Source organism: Salmo salar, chromosome 02, assembly GCF_965601325.2.
Source record: "Salmo salar chromosome 02, fSalSal1, whole genome shotgun sequence".
Classification (NCBI taxonomy): domain Eukaryota; kingdom Metazoa; phylum Chordata; class Actinopteri; order Salmoniformes; family Salmonidae; genus Salmo; species Salmo salar.
The window spans coordinates 38,454,174-38,470,745 of record NC_138292.1 but is presented as its reverse complement, the minus strand read 5'-3'; the positions used below and the strand labels follow the sequence as shown (position 1 = coordinate 38,470,745).

General features: G+C 41.1%; 1 protein-coding gene across 3 annotated transcripts in view; it reads left to right on the top strand.

Annotated features, from left to right (window-relative positions):
- The window catches only part of LOC106582257 (diacylglycerol kinase beta), a 67,425-nt gene extending 51,525 nt beyond the window's left edge, over positions 1 to 15,900 (top strand). For all 3 annotated transcript variants that reach the window (XM_014165174.3, XM_014165150.3, XM_014165158.3), the window contains 5 exons: positions 3,359 to 3,449; positions 4,488 to 4,683; positions 11,587 to 11,707; positions 11,888 to 11,948; positions 13,672 to 15,900. In XM_014165174.3, the coding sequence (XP_014020649.1) occupies positions 3,359 to 3,449; positions 4,488 to 4,683; positions 11,587 to 11,707; positions 11,888 to 11,948; positions 13,672 to 13,779 (577 nt within the window). In that variant the 3' untranslated portion in view covers positions 13,780 to 15,900. The remainder of the gene's footprint in view (positions 1 to 3,358; positions 3,450 to 4,487; positions 4,684 to 11,586; positions 11,708 to 11,887; positions 11,949 to 13,671) is intronic.
- Positions 15,901 to 16,572: the final 672 nt, after the last annotated feature.

The window sequence follows — 16,572 nt, the reverse complement described above, 5'->3', positions numbered from 1 at the left end:
CCGCTAGTAAGGGTTTGATTCCAGCGAAAACAAGGCCATTTTTTATTGCATTCAGTTCTGCATGTCAGCACTGAAGTAAGGTTGTTTTTCTCTCTCTCGCGAAAGCCCCCATGATGATAAATCATCTGTTGGGGTCTCTGGCTAAATTAACCAATGGCTGTGAGTTGTGCTTCAAAGAAATCTCTAAAGAAAGTCAAGCGTTTAGCAGGAAAGAGACATTGGTGCTCATAAACCTTCTCTATATGGATGGGATGTGATGCTATGAATGTTAGAGCAGCATTCAGTCCACCATCAAATTAAATCAGATGTTATTGGTCACATACACATGGTTAGTAGATGTTATTGCGACTGTTGCGAAATGCTTGTGCTTCTAGTTCCGACAGTGAAGCAATATCTAACAAGCAATATCTAACAATTCCACAACAACTACCTAATGGAATAAGGAATGGAATGGAATAAGAATATATACAGTTGAAGTCGGAAAATTACATACACCTTAGCCAAATACATTTAAACTCAGTTTTTCACAATTCCTGACATTTAAACCTAGTAAAACTTCCCTGTCTCAGGTCTGTTAGGATCACCTCTTTATTTTAAGAATGTGAAATGTCAGAATAATAGTAGAGAGAATGATTTATTTCTGCTTTTATTTCTTTCATCACATTCCCAGTGGGTCAGACGTTTACGTACACTCAATTAGTATTTGGTAGCATTGCCTTTAAATTGGTTAACTTGGGTCAAACATTTCGGGTAGCCTTCCACATGCTTCCCACAATAAATTGGGTGAATTTTGGCCCATTCCTCCTGACAGAGCTGGTGTAACTGAGTCAGGTTTGTAGGCCTCCTTGCTTGCGCACACTTTTTCAGTTCTGCCCACAAATATTCTATAGGATTGAGGTCAGGGCTTTGTGACGGCCACTCCAATACCTTGACTTTGTTGTACTTAAGCCATTTTGACACAACTTTGGAAGTATGCTTGAGGTCATTGTCCATTTGGAAGACCCATTTGCGACCAAGCTTTAACTTCCTGACTGATGTCTTGAGATGTTGCTTCAATATATCCACATAATTTTCCTACCTCATGATGCCATCTATTTTGTGAAGTGCACCAGTCCCTCCTGCAGCAAAGCACCCCCACAACATGATGCTGCCACCACTCTGCTTCACGGTTGGGATGGTGTTCTTCGGCTTGCAAGCTTCCCCCTTTTTCCTCCAAACATAACGATGGTCATTATGGCCAAACAGTTCTATTTTTGTTTCATCAGACCAGAGGACATTTCTCCAAAAAGTACAACCTTTGTCGCCATGTGCAGTTGCAAACCGTAGTCTGGCTTTTTATGGAGGTTTTGGAGCAGTGGCTTCTTCCTTGCTGAGCGGCCTTTCAGGTTATGTTGACATAGGAATTATTTTACTGTGGATAAAGATACTTTTGTTCCTGTTTCCTCCAGCATCTTCACAAGGTCCTTTGCTGTTGTTCTAGGATTGATTTGCACTTTTCGCCATGACATAGTTTTCTGGAATTGTCCTAGGTGTTTAAAGGCACAGTCAACTTAGTGATGTAAACTTCTGACCCACTGGAATTGCGATACATTGAATTATAAGTGAAGTGATCTGTCTGTAAACAATTTTTGGAAATATTACTTGTGTCATGTGCAAAGTAGATGTCCTAACCGACTTGCCCCCCAAAAATTGTGAGGTTTTTAGATGACAAGCCAAATTCCTTCAGCCTCCTGAGGTTGATTAATGCCTCAATAAATTCACTTATTAAACTGAACTCCAATGTGTACTACATGTACAGTACAGAATCTACAAAGAGTAGCTAATATTCCTCATTCAAAGACTGCTCCATCTGTTTTTGCCAGGCTAAGGAGGTTTGAACATCTTTCTTAACACATGTTGATAGATATCTTCTTTCCCCACTTAATTCTTGCTCAAAGGGGGATGAGCTGTGAGTTATTATGAATCTTTCAAGGCTCACGAACTCTATGGGCAGAGTGCATAAGTTGAGACAAGTAATCTTTGCTGGCCAAACTGTGGTTACCAGAGCGTTTAGTAATATTGATTCACCTTGTAGGCCTTTTAAGCCTGGAGAGTCTATAAGAAATCCTTTCTTCATAGAGATTTTTGTTCTCTGTTCTGTATGATCATTTCCCTTTGGGTATTAGGCCTACAGTTATCCATTCTCACTCAGCGGTCCACGTGGAGTATTTCAGAGTTTCTATTTGCTTGGTTTTACAGCTTGCTCTGTCTTAAGGTGTAGCCTACATTCTGCATCAATCTTCAGATTAACGTCTGGGACAGTATTCATAAAGCATCTCAGAGTAGGAGTGTTGGTCTAGGATCAGTTTGACCTTTTAATTTGTAATGAATGGACAGTGGGGACCAGATCCTAGATCTGCACTCCTGCTCTGAGACGCTTATAATAAATACAAGCCGGGCTCAGTAAAGTAAAAGCATACAGGCTCTATACAGAGTATCACACTGTTATAAAGACAGATGGTGACTCTAACTGTCAGGGTCATTGATCATCAGGCTTAGCTCTGGGATGTGTCCCTATGAACCAGGGGAGCAGCACCCCAGTCCTCAGTTAATTGAAGGTCCAGTTAGATTACCCTCTCTCACCCCTTGCTGTGTTTTAATGCTAGGTACCCACCCCACATACTCTAGTGGTTAATCGGCTTTACGTTAGTCTTTGGGCTTCTACGTGTGTGAGACATTAGGATTAATGAATGACGTTGTATGTTTTTGGAGATTGGATTTTGTGAATATGTTTTAAATCCAATATTAAATGTATTTGAAATTCTCAAAATATAGTGGATGGTATTCGCGGTAGCGGGTTATAAGGCAGCAGGTAGCCTAGCGGTTAGAGTGCTGGGCCAGTAACCGAAAGGTTGTTGATTTGAATACCCAAGGCAACAAGGTGAAAAATCTGTCGATGTGCCCTTGAGCAAGGCACTTAACCCTAATTTGCTCCATGGGCGCCGTACTACTATGGCAGACCCTGTAAAACAACACATTTCACTGCACCTCTCCTGTGTATGTGACAATAAAACTTTTTTTATTATTAGATTTTTTTTTGGTTGATAAACAATGGTGGAGAATACTTCCAAGTCAATTCTGAAAAGTCTGAAATAAATACATTTCTGACAAACTGTACATGAATCAAAGCTATTATAGACAGAGAGCTATTCCATAAAACCCAGACTAACTAAAAGTGAGAAATTGCGAGGAGAGAGAGGGAAATCACTTCATCCACTTTTTGTATTACTGACTGTATGGCAGTAGATTTTGATGTGGGGAGAGATAGATTTTTGTTTCCTCCTAGTCCCCTTACACTTCTTGTTGTCTTGTTTTTCAGAACAAAGAATAAGCTGTGGTACTTTGAGTTTGGCACTTCTGAGACCTTCTCGGCCACATGTAAGAAGCTCCACGACTTTCTGGAGGTTGAGGTAAATACAACTGCCTGCTTTCAATTTTGGGAGATTGGGACTAAGTATTTTTATGCCATTTAATGCTATGACTTGTCACCTTTTAATTGCACTACTGTGTAATGAATAAGCAATAATTCAACATAAACTACTCTCACTTGTACTGTTCTCTGCAACAACAACACCTACTGTCAACATGCAAAATGAAGTCTTTTGAAAGCAGACACAATGCAGTGAGAACAAGAAGCAAAAAGTAAAACACCTAGGTCCAATCTCCCTGGGAGAAAGAATAATGCCTCTAATCTAGTGCACACCATTTTAAGACACTGAGCACCAGCCACCTCCTGATCCACAAATAGCCTTCCATTTGTACCAATTTCAGTCTGGAAGTGTTGAGGAGGGAGGGAGGCCTCCCCTCTCCCCCTCCCACTCCCCTAACGGATACTCAGCCCAACACACAGGTAATTATCCCGGCACGGCCCTGCTGTGTGTGATATTGAGGGATAATGAAGGTGGTGTCTATCTGATCCATCTCCCCCTCCTCAGAGCCATCAGCGGTGGCAGAGGTCTTCATTAATTAGCCGTGGATGGCTACTTAGTATGGTAGTGAAGGGGAGCAGGTTCGTTGTGGAATACAGGCCATGTATTTAAACTCCACTGAGAGAGAGGACAGAGAAGTGGCCTGTTATTATACAGCTGGCAACTGAGGGTATTCCTAATATGGATGCCGTACTTGTATAAGGTTGTTAGGAGTCATGGCTGGTGGCAGGTCCCCTTCTGGTGGACATTTCCAGCTTGTCAAAGATCAAATGGCTTCGACATAAACTGTTGATCATCACTCAGCAATGAACGCTGTCAGATGAGCGTGGTAAAGTTTTGATAACACCTCACTGAGAAGCATAATTAGCATGATCTACTTAACGTTATTTTATTGCTACACAAATGTTTCAAGAGGAACACTTTGATTATTGATATGATGTAATCCCTCTCTCTCTTGCTCCCTCCATTTTCCCTCTCTCTCTCTCTCGCTTTCTTTCCTGACCCTTGTCCTTTGTAAAGTGCGATGGCATCACTCTGGACCTAGACAGTATCTCTTTGGAAGGCATCGCCATTTTAAACATTCCCAGCATGCATGGCGGCTCCAACCTGTGGGGTGAGAGCAGGAAAAGGCGGAGCAACCGCCGGGGAGGGAAGAAGACCCAGGATAAGAGGACAACAGTGCTGGACCCCAAAGAGCTTCAATTTGCTGTCCAAGGTAGCTATCGTAATGATGGATGCTGGTGAATTTGAAATGTATTCATTGCAATTCCAACTTTGAGGAAACATTGTTCACATTGTCACATTTATTTTACTTGGGGGTATTTTACATAGGTCCTTTAAGGTCTTTTAAAATGTCAAAGGCTTGCTCATATTCAGGTATGCCTCTTACAGATCAGTAGTACAACCAAACATACACAGGATAACAGGCTTGAAATGCTACAACTCAATGTCTGATCGGCTGCCATTTTGTGTATAGATTGGTTAGCATAGAATAGCCTTTCTCCTAATAACCTGTGACACTAAGAGGCAAGACCTTGTCCAAGCTCACATTAGACAGATCAGAGACAAACTTTGGGACAAAGTTTCCCCTGGCGCTGGTATGAATATTTCACCAATGACAAGTTGAATCACAGTACTTAGATTTGGTTTGGGATGAAGGGGTGCGGTTTAATGTCACTGTTTCGCACTGTCACTTGACTGGTAATGGCTTGTGTAGGTAGAAGTGGACAACCAGGCCTAATAGGAGCAGACTGAGGGATCTCAGTGTGAATTCTGCTGCCTTTATGGGCACTGAATACATAAATATGTCAGATGGGAAGCCCATCAAGGAGAATCTTTGAATTAACACAGATTATTGTTTAGGAGGAGTTAAGGTCAGCCAGTAAACTGGTAAACTGTCTACTCATGTCCAGTTTGTGGATGATCACCTTAGTCACTGGTTAAGTTACTGTCAAAACATTTATCGCCTTCTTAGGCAATACAGTGTAGAGGGTTGTCCTCACATGGAGCAGCATAATGAGGGAAGTGCAAATCACAGTGGACTAGGGCTACTACTTACACCTTGATCACAGCGACAGCGTTATCGCGTTTTGGTACACCATAAGTACATTCATTTCCAAAGGAACGCTGCATTTGCTATGCAGCATTACATTGCAGAGACAGTTGCAGTGAGTTCTGTGAGGTGCGTGCTTTGGATTCATTAAACATATCATCAAATTGTATGTGTAGACCGCTTGACAGAAATGGTGAGTGTTAAACTTTTGTTACACACATGTCCAGATGATGCTGTAGCTGTGATCAAGGTGTTTGTATCAGGTGTACAGTATTTTACAGGATTTAAACGTTTAGTCCATAATGTTGCTTGATTGGTGGTTAGGCTATTAGCTGGACAAAAGTCGGCCACATGAAAAGTGCTATGCTGTCAATACAACCGTGTTTTAGTGCGGGTTTTCAGTGAATTTATGTAAATCACTAAACTAATCTGCCTTTGCTGCATCGCAGGAAGATTCTCAGCAACAAAAGAGTGATCAAATTAAGATTCTACATCTGTAGAATGTGGTAGTATTTTGCTGGTGTATTATGTCCAGGCTTGATTAGATCATAGATCAACCAAATCAGATTCATACAGTGCATAGTGAAAGTCAAATCACACAAGACTGGGTATGTGACCATTTTTCATTGTCAAATGTGCAATCATACCAAGGATGTTTTCATGAATTAGTACCACTGCGATGTACACTGCACTGTATAATAGGCAACCCATTGACTACATATTCTGGGATGTATCCTCCTCAGTTAAAATCAAAGTACCAAATCCATTATCTGCCTGTGTGCTTCGCCAACAGTGGAGTATCGAGGAGATTCCCCCTGCTCTTTAATTTCAGTCAATACGAGTCAAGCACTGATGAATGCACCCATTTGGATCATGCATGTTCTTTCTAATAACCTAGGACATCATCCATTTCACTGAGTTCTACTCTTATAGACTGGGAGAAAGGCAATGGACATAGCCTTAGAAATGACAGCTTTGGCAAGATGGGTTAAGATGGTAGTGGTGGTCGGAGATGATCAATTCCCACCCCATCAATACACTACAGTAGTCCCTCCCTTCCATTAATTCACCCAAAAATCATTTGATTTGGTGCAAAGGATTTTTTTTGTTTTATCCTAACCCTCAGCCTGAACCTGAAAAGGCACTTAGTGGCCAGTGAGTGAGTGCTGGTTGCTGGTTGCCCTTGCTGAAGGTGTGCTCAAGATGAGAGGCCCAACTTGTCAGATCAGAGAATGGAGTATTAGAGGGGCCCATAAACACCGAGTGCATTAGCCTGGGGGGCTGTGGTGGGGTTGGGGGTCGTGGGGACTGGGGGCTGTACACGTACCCAGAGCACAGAGTGCGAAGTGCGGATCAAACTGGGGGGAAAAAACGACTGACCTTTCTGGAGCTGTTAAGTCATCCCGCTGTTGACGCCAGGAGACAAGCCCCTCAGGTGGAAGGGAATGGCTATGGGTGAATTATTTAGAATGGGGACAGAGGGGAGTAGTAATGGGGGGGGGGGACTGATGCCCTGAGACATGTACCATGGAGATTCTAAAGGTGGTCTCAACGTCGTTCACCCACTCCCTCTCTGTCACTCTGCATGTTGTCAGTGGAGTAGAGACTGCCCTGGACAGGTATTTGACAATGACAAGGATGCTGGGACTAATCGTGCACTGTGACAACTCGATTATGAGGCGTGGGCTGCCTAATATAGTACTTGGCTGTGTGTGTAAGCCACTGTAACATCTGTAACATCAAGTGATGTTGATGTGCAATCAGGAACGATTTGGTCTTTATTCGGTCCCCTCTTTTAAAACAGATTGTTTTGAAACCACTATGAGTGTAAAACTAAATTTGTATTATTTGTATGACTGTATTTTCCATTTATCTACAAGGACTGGTTGTAGTGCTAAGCAATTAACCAAAATCATTTCCCCTCCAGTTATTAAACAACTAATTGACCGAACTTCAGTTCAATTACTTGAATTCCATTTAGTTCTGTTTTTTTGTGAGCCCATGTGAAGTTTTCTGAAAGCTAAATCAAATTATTCATGAGAGAAATCAAGTCAAGAACTATGTTGGACGCTGAAGGGAGTTGTAGTTTTCATTAAGCAAATATTTAACCTAGTTCAGTGCAGAAACATGGCAATTAACTACAATGACCATAATCTATTGCGCCTGTTCTTTCTGGCTCAGACAGAGATGGATACACTTTTATGCCTGCTACATTAGCTTAGATACACAGAGACCACATGAACCACATGAGAATGGAATGTACACAACACTACTACGAGTGATAGAGATAGAGACAGTTTGTGAAAGTATGCCTTATCTACTTTGAAGAACTAGTAAAATGATTTCTTCAGACAGCTCTGCAGCATACTTATGCAGGGTAGCCTAGCTAAATAGGATGACTACAGACAGTACATTATGGCTTCTACTGCCAGAGCAGAGATGAGATGATGATTTTAAGGAATGAAAAATAATAAAGCAATCAAGTAAAAATTAAGTAATATACACAACTGAAATATTGTATTATTTCATAGTACATTTCTATGTTTCTATTGATGTCTACCCAGTGTGGACCTGACAGAGACAATGGAATATTTTCAATGTTTTGGCGATTGAATGTTCACTATTTTTGGCTTTGGAATTTCCATTAAAAAGCTCTAAAATCATTTTAATGTCATTATTTCATAATCAAATCAAATTTCAAATCAAATTTATTTTTATATAGCCCTTCGTACATCAGCTGATATTCTCAAAGTGCTGTACAGAAACCCAGCCTAAAACCCCAAACAGCAAGCAAAGCATGTGAAAGAAGCACAGTGGCTAGGAAAAACTCCCTAGGAAAAACTCCCTAGAAAGGCCAAAAACCTAGGAAGAAACCTAGAGAGGAACCAGGCTATGAGGGGTGGCCAGTCCTCTTCTGGCTGTGCAGGGTGTATATTATAACAGAACATGGTCAAAATGTTAAAATGTTAAAATGTTCATAAATGACCAGCATGGTCAAATAATAATAATCATAGTAGTTGTCGAGGGTGCAACAAGCACGTCCGGTGAACAGGTCAGGGTTCCATAGCCGCAGGCAGAACAGTTGAAACTGGAGCAGCAGCACGGCCAGGTGGACTGGGGACAGCAAGGAGTCATCATACCAGGTAGTCCTGAGGCATGGTCCTAGGGCTCAGGTCCTCCGAGAGAAAGACAGAAAGAGAGAAAGAGAGAATTAGAGAGAGCATATTTAAATACACACAGGACACCGGATAAGACAAGAGAAATACTCCAGATGTAACAGACTGACCCTAGCCCCCCCGACACATAAACTACTGCAGCATAAATACTGGAGGCTGAGACAGGAGGGATCAGAAGACACTGTGGCCCCATCCGATGATACCCCCGGACAGGGCCAAACAGGCAGGATGCATTTAATGTGAGAAAAAAAACCATCTAAACCAATCATTTTTTTGTAATTGAACCGAAACTGAACCGACCTCAAAAATCACTAATCGCTCAACACTAACAAAGTTTTTATTTTTGCAAGATCTATGTTTCCACTTCACCCTCCACCTTTACCCCTTTAAACACTGCATGATGAGTGGATGACGGTCTTCTCTCAGAGTACAAAGCTTGATGATATGTTCCAAAACCTCTCCGCTATGACCAACTCTCAACCAATAACACTTGACCAGAATGTAGTAGACAGATAAGTGAGAGCAGAGCCATATATTTACATGGCTCTGAGTTAGAGAAACCTGTCCGGAAGTGCTGGTGTAACTAGTGTTGCCCTTTTTAAAAAAAATCACTTGAAAAGAAGAAAGAAAAATGAATCTTTAATCGGTCTCTCTCGTCTGACACGTGCAACCAATGCCTCTGAGCTCACCCTTTTCAAATCAGGGAAAACTGGAGTCTGTTCTTTCTTCCATGACTATAGACTACAGACCAGGCTATAGTTACGCATCCATCACTATTATTAAACGGGCACTGCACTGGTTGTAACAGTCAGATAGTATTATACAGGCATTCATTCATCCTTAAGTGTCTATTGACTCACCTTTGCCTCAATCTAAGTAACATAATCATAAAATCCCCATCAAAATCCGTCAGTTTAAGCTAAAGCTATCACTTTTTTTGCATGGTTGTGTCTCAATCCACCTCATCCGCCTATGTCAGCCTTGGAAGGTGGCAGAGCTACAGCAGTGTTTGTCAGACCATGGGACATCCCGAAAATCGGTCTTCTCAAGAAAACATATGTAGTGTCCCGAACAGTTTGGCCTACAAAACTAATATGACCCCACTATGGAAAAGTGAGAGTCTCATCAACGCGATGTTCTCCATTTTGCTCTACGACCTCCACAAGTGTCACGGGACTCATCTGAAGTACAAACTAATGGAAATATGGAGGTAGTTTTGTGCCACAAAAAAATAGAATTTAGCAAGTTCATGAATGTGTTATTCAATGCATTTCTATGGACTATAGTAGTAAAGGCAATATTCAATATTTTCTCAAATTATTTTATTTTATTTTGGGGGGATTAAATTCTAAATCAAATAGCTACATGATCCATGGTATGGCCATCTAAAAATAATTCCAAATGTTAGTTTAGTCCCGCACCCCTCCCCCAACGGCTTATACTTAAACAACTGAAGTAGCCTCATGAAAATACTAATACAACCACCACTGTTTAGACTAATCATATACCAATCATTTGCTATTTTCAAACATAGGCAAAATCATGAAGCCTTATGTCCATTGACGATCTCCCTGCCCTGACCTTGGTTGCTGAGAGCAGAGCACGCTCCTGGCCTTGCCCACAGTAAGCACTCTGGGGTATACTATATGACCTGTGTGTAGCTCCGGGCAACTAGGAATCACTACACGTTTATCCATCGCCGTGGTGACGCTGTCCATCATACGTGTCAGCCAGGGGCTGTGTGAGCCAGCAGCGCTAACGTGAGAAGGCATGCTGGGAGGGAGGGCCCAGTGACAGGGGGCTAGCACGTTGTGTACACACACACACATAGGCATGGAGTCATACACACACACACACACACACACACACACACACACACACACACACACACACACACACACACACACACACACACACACAGGTATGCAGGCATAAACACACACACACACACACACACAGGTATGCAGGCATAAACACACACATACACACATGTATTCTCACACAAGCATGCACGTGCGAACGCACACAAACTCTCTTTTTAGCTCTCATGGCAGGGCAAGCTCTCCATTCACAATTTAACACAGAGGGTGCCCACCCAGCCTGTTGTTATAGTGACAGCTGGACACTACCCCTCAACAGTAACATCAATAGAAATGCAAATATGGTTGATTTATATACTGTATCTAAGGCATCACTCAAACATCTTAGAAGCCCTGAACATCAGCCTGGCCTTAGCAGCAGCAACCTAGCATTAGCAACAGCACCATACAGTAGCACGATCAATGACAGCATGCTAGTTTGTTCTACCATACCCACCAAGTCCCTAAAATGGGTCTTAGTTTCAATTAGTGTCTCTCTGCACTCCCAACAGGGTTTAATTTGCGGAGGGGTGAGTAGTCTGAGAGTAGGAGGAGTAACAGGCCCGCTGAAACAGATGGGCTCAGCGCGACACTGGGCTTCCAGCAGGGGCAAAATCAATGCTCATAACTTCAAAACAGAAAATAAATTAATAATTATAGGAAGACAAGATTGCTTTGCATTGCCGGCGCAATCTAATTAATAGGTGTTTTGTTTATGGCTGCTGGTTGTTGTTCTTGTTGCTTTTTTCCCCTTTCAACAGTGAATATTCAGGCTTCAGAGAGCGGAAGACAAACTGTGCACCTTGAAAATGAAGCACGCTTCCTTTTTGCCTCTTTTATCCCTCCTGTTCTCACCATCTTTCTTCTCCTCCTTCTCCTTCTCCTTCTCCTTCTTCTTCTTCTTACTCAAGATGCACGGATTCCAGAGTTACCCAATGGCTTGATTTAGGATCAATTCAAACTGCTCAGCTCGACAGGATGGTGGAGAGATGGTCTGAGTTCTATGTGTAATTGCGTCTCTGTGTCTGTAGACCCGTCAGACCAGCTGTTGGAGGTGGTGGGTCTGGAGGGAGCCATGGCGATGGGACAGATCCACATCGGCCTGAGGAGCGCAGGAAGACGCCTGGCCCAGTGCTCCTCGGTCACCATCAGGTCAGTACCCCTTGACCACAACCACTGATCACTGTCTGACCACAGTCACCTTCTTTAATCCCATCCAGTCAACATTCTGCCTTTTTGAACACTGTTAACAACATCGAAACAATCTAGATGGAAGACATAACAGAAGTCAAGAATAATGTTTTAAGATGGATTTTTGTTTGTCGTTGTCAGGACCACCAAAGCCCTCCCCATGCAGATTGATGGAGAGCCCTGGATGCAGACTCCCTGTACTGTAAGTCATGTCAATGTTCTGGTATTAATGCATTTCTAATGCAGTTCTAATTGTCTCTATGTTCCCACATAAGATATTAATGCTTTAAAGTACCCCGGCAGAAGTTCTTGAGAGTGAAGTTGCATTGTTTTAAATATTTGTAATTTATCCTAACTGATATGTAATAACACAGACCTTTGTTTGAATGTATTCACCTGGTCCCTCAAACTACTCCCCTGCACAAGTAGGAGTGTTTGTTTTGTTAGACATTTTGTTCACTTTTCAAAATGAAATGGCTCAATTTGTGCTGATTAAACCAGTGTTTGCTTTTAATTACAATGTGACTCCTCTGACAGCATCACAGATGAAGTGGAGCCAGAATTTACATACAGATCTTTCAGTCATTATGGGAGAATCTAGTGCATGACAAAACAAGTAGTTTAGAAGTGCACTTGTGTCTGTTGGCAAAACTCCACAAATCAAAGTCAGGCTCTGACAACACATAATTGTGTGTTGGGTGATTTCCATGGTGAGTTACAGATGTCTCGATGCTGAATTTTGAATCGGTCAACCTGTTAAAAGTTCATTCAAATGGGATGTTATCCAACTAATTATTAGCAACAACAGTTATGCAAATCATGTCTTGCATACATAAGATAATTAACCCCATTCATTTGCACTTATAACTTGTATTACTACATCGCTATTGTACACTGGCATCACCTTTAAAGGGCCATACATTTTTTTTAAAGTATATATAACCATTGATTATTGACGACTATAACTTATAAATTCCTTAATTATCTTAGTTTAACTGTTGTACACCATCAGAACCCAAAATATACGTTTGTTTTACTCCATTGTTTGTAAACCATTCAATTGGGAACAAACACTGACTGTGTAGCTTTAAAACATGGTTAAAACTATCATTTTGATCTAATGGATGGTCAGTCCCAGTATTGACAGCTTTGTTTGGTTACATTCTCCAGACCCATCCCTCAGCTATTTACCAAAACAGTGGTAGGGTCGCCCCTTTGTTGTGCTTTGCAGATTGCCCCTTTAATTAATCTATTTGAAAATTAGTATCAATTTCTTTACCATAAAATACAAACTCTTATAGTCCTTTAAGCTTTCAAACACGGCCAGCTTCTCTTTCAAGTCCTTATTTTGTGCTGAACCTTTTTTTTGACCTCAATTCTCATGGAAAGGTTAATGTGTCAATTAAATGATACTCCAGTAACATTCAGTTCAGTCATGTTGAATATGATTTGCACATCAAGCCCACGCACAATAGCGACCACTACAGTGTTAGAGTTCATGAACGATGAATGGCATGCTTCTCTTTGAAGTAGAAGGGTTTCTTTTATGCTGGTGATACTGTTCACCTTGCTCATTATTCTTGTTTGTACTGCGAGGGCTATAGTATAATGAGCTACGTCCAGGTCAGGGCATACCTTGATGGTTGATATTTACCATTTCATTGATCTGTGGTAGTTTCACTTTTTCTTCTTCTGAAATATTAATAGCGTCCAATACTCATAGAATTCAAGCATCAAGCTTTTCTCTGTGGTCGCTTATTGGAATGGCATGATTACATTATTACACAGGCCATGACCTCCCTCGCTGTTCAGTGTACAGGGATGTTCAGTGGGTCCATGTGCTCCATGTTATGAAAGCATTCACCCAACCATAGCATACCACCATGTAACTCTGTCCTGTTTCCCTCCCTCTCTGTCCACACCAGATTGAAATAGTGCATAAGAACCAGGCCCCGATGTTGATGGGTCCCCCACAAGGCAACAGCTTCTTCTCCTCTGTGATCCGACGAACATGCAGCGAGAGCAAAGACTGAGAGAGAGAGACTTAGCCTTCGGCCTCTTCTCCAGAGAATCAAGCCGTCTTACCCATGGAGGTCGCTAGGTTTGATGCCAGAATGCTAATTTGTTAGCCTAGCTCCATTTGGGTTTCTAGGTTATGATGCTAGGATTCCAATTTGTTAGCCTAGCTCCATTCATTAGCCTACTGTAGCTGTGCATGCTACTTCTGCCATGGAAATGTCAGTGCCCCCCTTACTTATTTAGAGTGAGAAACTACAAGGACAGAGGGTTTGGTTCGTGATGCGGTGCCACTCCACAATGCCAACACAGTGGTATTGTCCCTCTGGAACAGTTGTTTACCTTTCCAGATTTCAACTTTATACTGTTACAATGGCATGTTTTTTTTCTAAATGTCATTTTTAAAGTGGTCTTGTGCAACGTGCCATGCGGATCAAGTCCTTTGAAGGAAGCGACACATTTCGGTCAATCATTGAAAATCATTTGTATGATAAGGTATTGATTTATGCTGCATCAATGTTTTGAATGTGTTTGCATTTGAACACCCCAATGCATGATGGACATTGGATTACTGTTTATGAGGTGAACATATCTTTCAGGGTGCATAAGGACAGTGATGACATTGAGTTAACATATACTATAAGCATTTGGTCTAAGGTAAAGTTTCAGGTTATTTGCTTCGCATTTCTTCGGGCACTGACTATCTCTTCAATGTTGACTTTATCAGAGAAGGAATTTAAGAATCTCAAAGGCTCTGTTAGGTTTCCCGCAAAACATGTTTGACGGGTTATTGCTCAAATGTCTTGCAGCTGGATCATAGAAACTATTTCCATTAAGGCTCATAGACCAATTAAGGAATATTCATTGGTAACAAATGCATGCACATGTCACATGACATACACACTTTTATATTCTATATTGCACGGGATATCCAGACAATTTCTTCTAATTGTGCTGTGCACATCTTGAGTCGCATGGATAACCAAGATCAATTTTTGAATGTGGAATTGTACCCCGTTGGTCCTTTTGGAAGTAAAACACTTTGTCAGGGTTTAAGTACTGCCTTTCTGTCACGCTATATGAAATCATATCAACCTGAAATCAACCTTTTGTGGTCAGGGAGTCCTGTTTTTCAAGGGCAGGTACTCAGGTATTTTTAAGATATAATATTGCTCAAAGGTTTATACACTTAACTATTATTATAGGAAAACCTTTCAAAGAATAGAATTGAGTACACCACGTAGTACAATTATCACAGTCAAGACTCCACAGCAGGTTTTGACCTCCTTGGGTTATTGATTTGTTCAGTCTTTTTCAGCTGTTTGCCATTGAGCATGTTTACAATACATCACTCATACATGCATACATTAACCAATTAGAACTCAAGTCCAAATGTGAAATGACTATTGACGTACCTGAGCTGGAATTGAAGAATCAATCATGAGAATCAGTCTAATCAATTTGCATGACTGGGTTATTCCGAGACAAGAAGAAGCTCTGCATTCTCCCTCTAGATATCTGCAGAGGCTATTTGGTCTTGCACATGATGTGCATATAAGTAAGACTAACCATAAGAAGGGCCTAATATTGTTAACCTGAACAGTATTTTGTATTCTTAATTTCAGAAATCTATAGTGACTTTTTATTATATTGACATCATTCCTCCAGTTTACACCAAAACCACTGACCCATACCGCAATATAATATACTACCAAAGATAAACAGAACGAAAGGCCATACTCAGATCAGATCCATACACTATCTGAAATTCTTCAAATCTGTTACACATGAATGACACCCAAACAGTACATGAATAGATACAAGTTTTCAACTGAAATGCATTCCTGCATGTTTTCTAAGTACAATTCAACGATAGAAGATTACTGTATTGGATTTCTGTCTCTGTTCAAAGTGCCATCCTGCCTATGGAAGATTTGGTTCCGCCAACTTTTCCATTACTTTGCTTTGTAAGTGCAGTGTTTGCTTTGTACAGTGAAGTTGTATTTTTGTACACAATGTTATTTTTCTGCATTAAGCATTGCTCTTCTCTGTAAATCACGCCAATGTGTTGTTCTGTTCAAAAACTGAACAGAACATGAAAACAATTAAATGTTGTTGTCGTTTGACATGCTCACCTACATGTGTTTTTACCTTTGACCCTGTTGACACCTAATGGCACTCAATGGGACAGTGTCACCTGAGACGGGTTGACTGTCACCGACAGGACATGTTATAAGTGCTATCCTGTTAGTGTTCTTACACCTGCTCTAAAGCTATTCATACAGTGGATACACTCAAGTCATGAGAGATGCCTGTCAAACTTTCTTATGGCTCATGGTATGTCACACTTGACAGTGCTGTGTACAGTTTGCACCCTGACCCTGCGATGACCCTTCAATGACCCTGTAACATGCTTTTTTTTCATGTTGCTTGAGTCAACTAAATCAATATATGATCAGTCTCAAAATAAATGTCCCTTACCAAATCTAATCATTTCCTTTAGCCTATATTACTTTAAAAAGAATGAAAATAATTTTGATTATATTACATAATTTCATTCATAACTCCTCATTCATTATGATCTCATGTATATCTTTACTGTAGGCTTATGTTATACATAACAAAATGAATGTCTTCTGCACAAAGTAACTACATGGTGTTGCTACTAATTCAATCCAATGTAAAATATCAACTGGAACACATAGCTAATGCTTGTTTTCCTAACTCTCTAGGGGTGAGGTAAATGAGTGTTGCACTAGTGTTTACCTCTTCGCTTGGTGTCAGATGGACAGGACACCTACGCTTGACCT